General features: G+C 37.6%; 1 protein-coding gene across 2 annotated transcripts in view; it reads left to right on the top strand.

Moving 5' to 3' along the window:
- The window catches only part of GRK7 (G protein-coupled receptor kinase 7), a 27198-nt gene extending 23748 nt beyond the window's left edge, over nt 1-3450 (top strand). Inside the window, exon 4 of one of the 2 annotated variants that reach the window (XM_072407667.1) lies at nt 2188-3450. In XM_072407667.1, the coding sequence (XP_072263768.1) occupies nt 2188-2533 (346 nt within the window). In that variant the 3' untranslated portion in view covers nt 2534-3450. Of the gene's footprint in view, nt 1-2165 lie in introns of both variants that reach the window. The other variant, XM_072407668.1, reaches the window with a different exon arrangement.
- The last annotated feature ends 4719 nt before the right edge of the window (nt 3451-8169 follow it).

The raw sequence follows: 8169 nt of genomic DNA, 5'->3' as shown, positions 1-8169 counted from the left end.
GTCAGAGAGTGCACACTATGTTCAGGAGGTGGTCAGAGAGTGCACACTATGTTCAGGAGATGGTCAGAGAGTGCACACTATGTTCAGGAGATGGTGGGAGATTGCAGACTTACTACAGTGGATAGTTAGAGATTGCTAACATCGTACAGGAGATGGTCATTCGTCAGGAGGCAGTCATAGACTGGGAACATGTTACTTGAGACTGCTCAAGAATACTACTATTACAGCCCCTTTACAAATCAATTCTTCCACATCTGTTTTCCCTGTCGCACCCTTAAAAATAGTTTTTCCACATTTAAAAATGTCTAACTGCAAAATCTATTATACAAAATGAAAGGGAAAAAAATAAAAGGAGAAAAGGAATAAAGACAGCCCAAATTTTACTAATAATGTTCTATAAGACATTTATGATCATTGTCAGTTTCAAAAAGCCATGAAAATCTTTAAGTATATGGAATGGAAAGTTTCAGGTGACTGGTAAAAAAGTAGCTTCCATATGATGTTTTAGTCCATCTTGTTGCTGTAACCTCTGTCACACTGATACTGGTCAGTCCATATTTTATGTCAGAAAGTAATCAGTAAAAAAAAGCATATTTATACCCATGTGTAGAAATGGTATAGATAATACAGTATGTGTGAAAGGTGCATAGAATGTGCCATCTAGTACACATTGAGCTACAAAATGGGAACAACACAAATTAGCAAGTTGTCCTTTTGATATTTGGTTTCCTTATGATAGGGACCCACCACAAGCAAAACAATAAATAAATCTCTTGTTTTACACATGGTGTTCTCTTTAGTTTTCTTAATAATATAAATAATTTTGTTTCTAAATAAATGAGAATCATTAGCCAAATAAAAAATTAAAACAGTACTTCTGTATTGAATCCATCAGTGCATGTTAGGGAACTATTATGTACAATGACCCAGTTTACAGGTTTGTGTCGATGAAAGAATGCTGCATGGTTTCAGGTGCATTAACTTGTCTGGGAACCGAAAGAGAGTTTAAATTGAATTTATTACAGGTGCACCTGACTTGAATTTGACTTGCTTCTATGTTTGATCAAGCTGCTTTAAGTTGCTTTTGCATCTAATTAACTTGTATGGTATGAAAAATTAGTTCAGACTTGAACAAAAGCCAGTGTACACAACCCCTAAGGAGACCAATATCAAATATACCTGAAATGGAATCACCTTCATTTTATTAATTGTTCTAAAAACTAAAACACTAGAAAATGTGATTGGGCAGTAATAGTCTAAAAGTACAATACAGCTCAGAATCTGAATAAGCAGTTAAAATAGTAAACACAGTCCAAAGCCATTTAGAGTCTTTGCTACACTATTATACCTTTTAGAGTTCTCCTGTAGGAATGGAAATGGGTTATTTAAGCTCAAAGCTTTGCATTGTTGGTTGTGTAGGGAACACATGAGTTTAATTTACCAGTGTGGCTCAGGAAGGTGACCCAGTGGACTTTTGCCCTGTTTACCTACCCTGCAATAAATGTTAGTGAATGCATTGTGCTAATACCTATGTATGTTACATGAATGCATAATAAATTCCTACTGCATAAAGATATTTTCATTTTCCAGCAGAGGGTGCTGGAGTTATCCATGTAATGGCAGACAGGATTCTAAGTATATTAATGGCAAGAAATGTTTCAGTGGCTGTACAATTTGTTCTCTCAAAGATTATATTAGGCTTTTTAAAAAACATGTGACAAAGTGCTCCTTTCCACAGCCATTAATAGAAATGTTTTAGCAAAATTTTCAAGTATTGCAAAATACTGTTTAAAGATTCTAAATCATGCAAAGCTAATTTAAACATAGAATATCCCATAGGACTACACCAATATCTATCAATGTGTCCAACTAGTCCAGCAAGGAGAGAAAACAAAGATGCGCTATTGTGGCTCAATGGAAAGTGTCACAGGCTAATGGGAAGGAGCTCCTAACTGGTAAGAATTGATTGCTTGCTTTCCTGAAAAGCATATCCACCTAACAGTCCTTGCTGGGTGAAGCATGCCGACAAATAGAAAGAAATGTGAAATTATACAGTTTTGCAGAACTATTAGTGTTAGGAGGCCAAAAAGGTGTTGTACTAGCATTTTAGTTCTGTTTTTTTTTTCATGACACCTAGATAACCATGATCCATCTCTTTTAACCAGCTCTGTCACATCCTCTCCATAGATCCAATGATGATGACCCACGGAAACATTCCTTCTTTAGTACAATAAACTTTAATAGACTGGAGGCTGGGATGGTGGACCCGCCTTTTGTTCCAGATCCATCTGTGGTCTATGCTAAAGACATTGCAGACATAGCTGATTTTTCTGAAGTCCGAGGGATTGATTTTGATGAGAAAGATGCCAAATTTTTCAGGAGGTTTGCAACTGGTGCAGTGCCAATCAGTTGGCAACAAGAAATCATTGAAACAGGACTCTTTGAAGAGCTGAATGACCCAAACAGAACAAGCTCTGGAAAATACATGTATGGTGATGGTGAGAGAAAATCAGGAGTATGTTCTATAATATAGTCAGTGTTTACTGTAAATTAGTGGCAGAATGGGCCATAATTTGTAAGCAGTTTTATTCAGATACCTTCTTTTACAGACCCTCCTACTCCTGGAGGAAGAGAAAAAGGCACTATCCAAATTTTAAGAAAATCCAGCCTAAAGGATCAGGTGGTTTAGAGCTTTTCCTAAATCAGAACTATAGTTACCCATACAAAATTTATGAGAAGATGGGATTGTAGGAGGGACAGGCAATGTCCCTTCTTCAATAAACCATACTTACCTGCCTATCCACAGTGTACTTTTATAGTACACTGAGCTGCATATGCGTAGCCACATATGCGTGGTATCCTGGCATTCCCCGAGACTCCTGGGAGTTACACCTCTGGCCATTTGCTGTAGTCACGTCACCCCAAGCTGGCCAGTCAATGTGGCTGAAGTTCTTAATGGAAGAAGGTGGCCCACTATGGAATGTGGACAGGTAGAAATAAATTAAAAAATATTGATCAGGCAGGGAAGCTTATTCTTTGCAGAAGGAACATTTTCCCTTGTTTCCATGTCAATGCCATAATAAGGCGTGATTTTGGAATTTTAGCAGCATGGATGCATTTAGGACTGAACACACAACACATCAAGAATATCCCAGCCTATGGTCCATTACCGTATGGGTAACTGTATAGTAGAACCATTTAAATACAAGACAAAACTAAAAGACAATTACTAAAACTGCTTACAAAATATGGTCCCTTTGTATTGTAAGTAGCTCATTACCCCAAAACAACAGACCTATTGAAGAGGTACTGGCAACATTTTACAAAGCCTTTTTGTGTTTCAGTGTCTTGCATCATTATAGCTTGTTGCACCTCAATGCCTGGACTTATACATTTATCATTATGTTAAGTGTTTGTTTTTTTTAATTAAAACAATGAATCAATAAGAACAAGTGCTTGTTGTGGTGTCCTGGTTTGTATTATTGTTCAAGGTATTAGGCACATACCCAATTAACTGACATGTCCTGGCCAAGACAGTATGAATAAGCTTTTTTTTAGACGTTGGGATGATGTCAAAGATAAGGGCTCACATCTTTAGATGAGATGTACACTGTCGTACTAGAACTGGTGGTATGTGGTATTTGTTGGTCTTTATCACCTATAAAACCCTTCATATAGTTTTTTAGTTTTCAGGGAACCCCTACTTATCGTAATTGTATCTCCATCTCACAATACACTAACCGATCTATTAAATGATCAGTAGGTTGTAACAAATTTTTAACACAAGAAAAAATAATTTAATGCATGCAACTGACACCCCCCTCCCATTCCCACCTACCACCATTGCAAAATTACCAAATCATTAAAATGGGTGGAAAACAAACACAAACAGTGTGAAAACTGAAGTGACTTTTTGCATTGGTTTAGTATAGACGTGACCCCTATTTGGTTGCATTAATGTACTACACTGAAAACAGGAACTAAGCATAGGATCAAGAATTTTTATATAGAATTCTAGTGCCATATACCGTCGGCATCATGTACACAAAAAGAAAGTGAAGAGAAAATCTGGTAATGGGGTAATGGGGGCAAGGGAGAAATGGTAAGGCTATGAGAAAGATGAAAACCTGTTCGATTGACATATTCAAGACCTTAAAACCAAGAAAAAGAAGATTAAAAAAGGGAATAATAATTGAAACTGTTTTTATATCAATAAATAACTTTTTTCGTGAATTGGTTTGTGCATTGTTATCATGTGTGTATAAATTCTATACATATGTGTACATAGAAGGTATAGATGGATTATTACATGTCTACCTAAATATACCAAATATTGTGTACTTTTTCACTAAGTATGTAAAACGTGTACAAGTAATTTAAGAATGGAAATATTTAGCTAATGTGGTTCCTATAGATAAGATAGTTTCTAAATAATGGACTGTGTGTCTGAATGTGTCCAATCTTGTCTGTCTTTGGAAGTTAAATTGAAACAGTTGGGTATGCTGATGAAAGGCCACTTAGGAGAGAAGAATGTTCCTCTGATGTACTAAGATCAAAAGATAAACGTTTAATTGAACTTTAATCAAAGTGCCTTCTTCTCACATATAAAGCTCTTCTTCTAAACAGGATATGACCTAACCATTCACAATGGCTGCTTCAAGCCCTATTGTACTGTGAAATAGGGGAATTTTGTTTTTACACAGAAAACATAACTTTGGGACAAAGGTAAGTTGAATACCTATCTGGGAAGGGTTTGTATTGTATGTTACTCTATACTGCAATCCTAGTTTAAATTAAATGGTTTGCATACACTGTTTTGGGGATAGATGGAAAAATGGACCCACCAGCGTATGAAAGAGAGGCATTTCCAGTTAGAGTGGGAATATAAGAAGCCCAGAATGGGTTAAGAAATCTTATATGAGCATTATATAGTCAACTTCTGTATGGCCATAAGTAACTGGTAAGTACTCTTGTGTGTGGGTGTTTGCTGGCAGTCGTTGAACATAAAGATCAGCTTTATATGATATTCATTTGACAGTTTAGGATGCAACTAATGGATTGCAGTTTTAATTTGAAAGAGAAGCTCAGAGTTATTTTCTTGTATTCTCAAAATACATACATGATGATGCTACCAGTCTACCAGTCTTTCTCCTACAAGATCCCATAAGGAACCCTAAAATAAATTTAGGCCTCGGGGAGCTCCTTCCAAAACCAATTTACTGGGAATAAATGGGGAAAAAACAAATTGTGCCACTGGTGTACTTTATTATAATAAGGTGTATTGGTTTACCACAGTTACCCTTTTTTAACTAGTTTTAAAAGCATATTTACAAATGTAAATATAGAAAGATATAAAAAATTTTATGTAAAATTGAGTATGTTAGCGAGTATGTTGTACAAATTAATGACAAGCTGATGGCTCTATTTATAAAACAGGGAAGCTGACATTCCCTTAAATATTCTCTTGTGGGAATCTTCCTGGTCCATGTGTTTCAATGGCAGTAATAGATTCCCACCTTGGAATGGCTGAAGGAATGTCAGATTCGCTGTTTTATATATAGAGTGCTACTAATTATTGTATGCTGCATTAGAGAAAAAAAATAAAAACACTTTGGGGGGGGGGGGGGGGTAAAGATCTTGCCCAGGGAAGTGTGGCATTAGGGGGTACATTTTTTTTTTTTTAGTAATGCAGCATTTTGTTAACAGGGTGTGAGTGCAGTTGAATACAGGGACCTATGTGGGAAACATCTGCTTTATGGTGGTCCTATTGTCACCATCAAATTAACCTGTTACTTGAAAAGTATTAATACTAACTGATTGTGATGCTGACTGTTATGGCTCCTGTCCCCTATCTGCTTAAAGGTTTGGGGAAAAAGCTCTTACAAAAGGTACTAAAAACCCAACAGTGGTTCTAATCCTTCCTCATGCTATCCAAAACTGCAGAAAAATGAAGTTTTAGCTAGGCATACATTTATGTACACTTATATACACTCCACCTAAATAATTACAGATTTGGGTACTGTGAGGTTAGTATTGCAGATCACAAATAGCCATACAATCTGTTAAAATAACTACTGCATGTGTGTGGTGCCAGTTAGCTCCATTCAAACTCTTACAACAAGTCACTGTCCTCAGTTCCTTGTCCCTGTCTTCAGGTCTGTCTCTGGAACAGGATCTGGCCAGTCCCCAACCCAACAGTAAACCTTTTCATTAGGTGCCTGGGTCTTCTTACTATTCCTCACCAGTCCCTGCACAAGCCCAGGAAATGTCTTTGTGCTCAATGATTAGCCGGCTTCTGCTGTGTACCCGCTTCAAGGGCCCTGCGATGTCCCATCCGTCACATAGTGTTCTTCACTTGTGCTGCTATGATTCATCTGTCCGTGTGGCACCTGACCTGATCCCAGGAACACTGTGCTTATTGTAAGGGCTTCACCAACACTACTGGTATTGTAATGTGGAGACTTCAGTGGGACTTCCAGTATTCATTTACTCGCTACAATTCTGAATGACTGCAGAATACACTTCATCACACCTAATCAGCAGAATACAGCAAATCCGGGTCACTTTTGCTTTTCTAGGGCTGATTATTCTAGAACATTAGTCTATAGGCCTAGTCTTAGGCAGACCATCTCTTATGGGCAAAAGAGGCTATAGACCCACAGTGATCATCATAACTTTGGAAAACTTCCTGTACATGGGCCGTATAGCAGAGCAAACCATACATGTGAATGAGCTCAGACAAATAACAATTGGCCATGTTAGATATATTTGCTTTTATATTGTTTAGTCCCAGTATTTATATTTATGCATCAATATATGAAATAAAAAATATTACAGCCCTGTCTGGCAGGTCAGGACCTGATGCTGCAGTTAAGTTGGCGGTTTATTACAGGTCTTGTCCCTTCCACAGAAGCAGCAAAATGTGATCTTATTTCTCTGTCACTCTGCTTCTTCTCCTATCAGCATGTTTCTTGCACTGCAATACAACTGATTGTCATTTTATGTTGCCACTCTTTGCACGAGTCTGCCCTTCACTGATCAGAGACTGCAAGGAGCAGATACCATGTCAAGTTCAGGTACTTACTCTGCTTGCATCTTCAAATACATTTAAAGATGTGAGTACAGAGCTGTATCAATTTATGTATTTTATATTTGTCCTAATGATATGCAGGTTACAGCACAAATTTTTGCATTAACAGAAGACCCATATTGAGGGGGTCTTAAAGGTCTCAGTGACTATTTAGGATGCTCAGGGTACCCAGTGCAAAAGACTACCAAGACATCCATGAACATTGGTAATGAAGGCTGTGGACTTTGTATTTAAAGGTGGTGAATCTGTAATGCTTTCACTGGCATCATCACTTCAGGTTTTCCATGCAGTAGTCACCTGAGTGACTGGGTGAGTAATAACTTTGTCCTTTTTGGGTTTTTTTTTCTTAATAAATTGTCTACTCTTTGCATAAAGTAAAAATGCTGAGAATTTCAATTTTTCTCCCTGCTCAAGAAGACTTTACACAGTGTAGTTCAGCAGCATGTTATGTACATTTGAACTGTGTCACTTAAAGTGGAACTAAAGTTCTGCTAGGAAAATTAGTGATCAGGTAGGTTTTTATTGCAGAAAAGAACATGCATAAAACATACTTACCTGTCTGATCGCTGATTTAATCTGTCAAGAAACACTAAGCTGTGCATGCTCATCCCGGGTTCCCTTGCGGCTGCCGGATCTTAATAAATTTCTGTAGCCTGTGCAGGAATTAGGGAAACCCTGGCCCAGCCATTCATAATGGGTAAAGATGGCGGCACCTACGGTAAAGTGAGGGCAGGTGAATACAATTAAAATACATTGCATGTCCCTTCAGCAATAAAAGGACGCACTTGATCGCATTTTTTTAATTTTTGGGTTTAGTTTCACTTTAACAATGGAAAATAAATGCATACTGGAAGCACTGATTGGATCCACCCATCATATCATTGTCTTCATCTTTTCCTATCACAGGAAAACCAAACCCTGCATCTGAATAGCTTGTTGTCTGTACTACAACAAAGAAATGGTCCTGCGTGTGGTGCCTGACAGTAGAATCCTGGGAGATGAAGAGGATTTTTCCGGTGCTTGAGTAGATAAATGCTGTTCCTGGACGTTGTCCCTGGGTACATGTCCAAGCTTTTTCC

The sequence above is a fragment of the Pyxicephalus adspersus genome, chromosome 4, assembly GCF_032062135.1.
Source record: "Pyxicephalus adspersus chromosome 4, UCB_Pads_2.0, whole genome shotgun sequence".
Taxonomy (NCBI): domain Eukaryota; kingdom Metazoa; phylum Chordata; class Amphibia; order Anura; family Pyxicephalidae; genus Pyxicephalus; species Pyxicephalus adspersus.
This window is presented reverse-complemented; position numbering and strand designations above follow the sequence as displayed.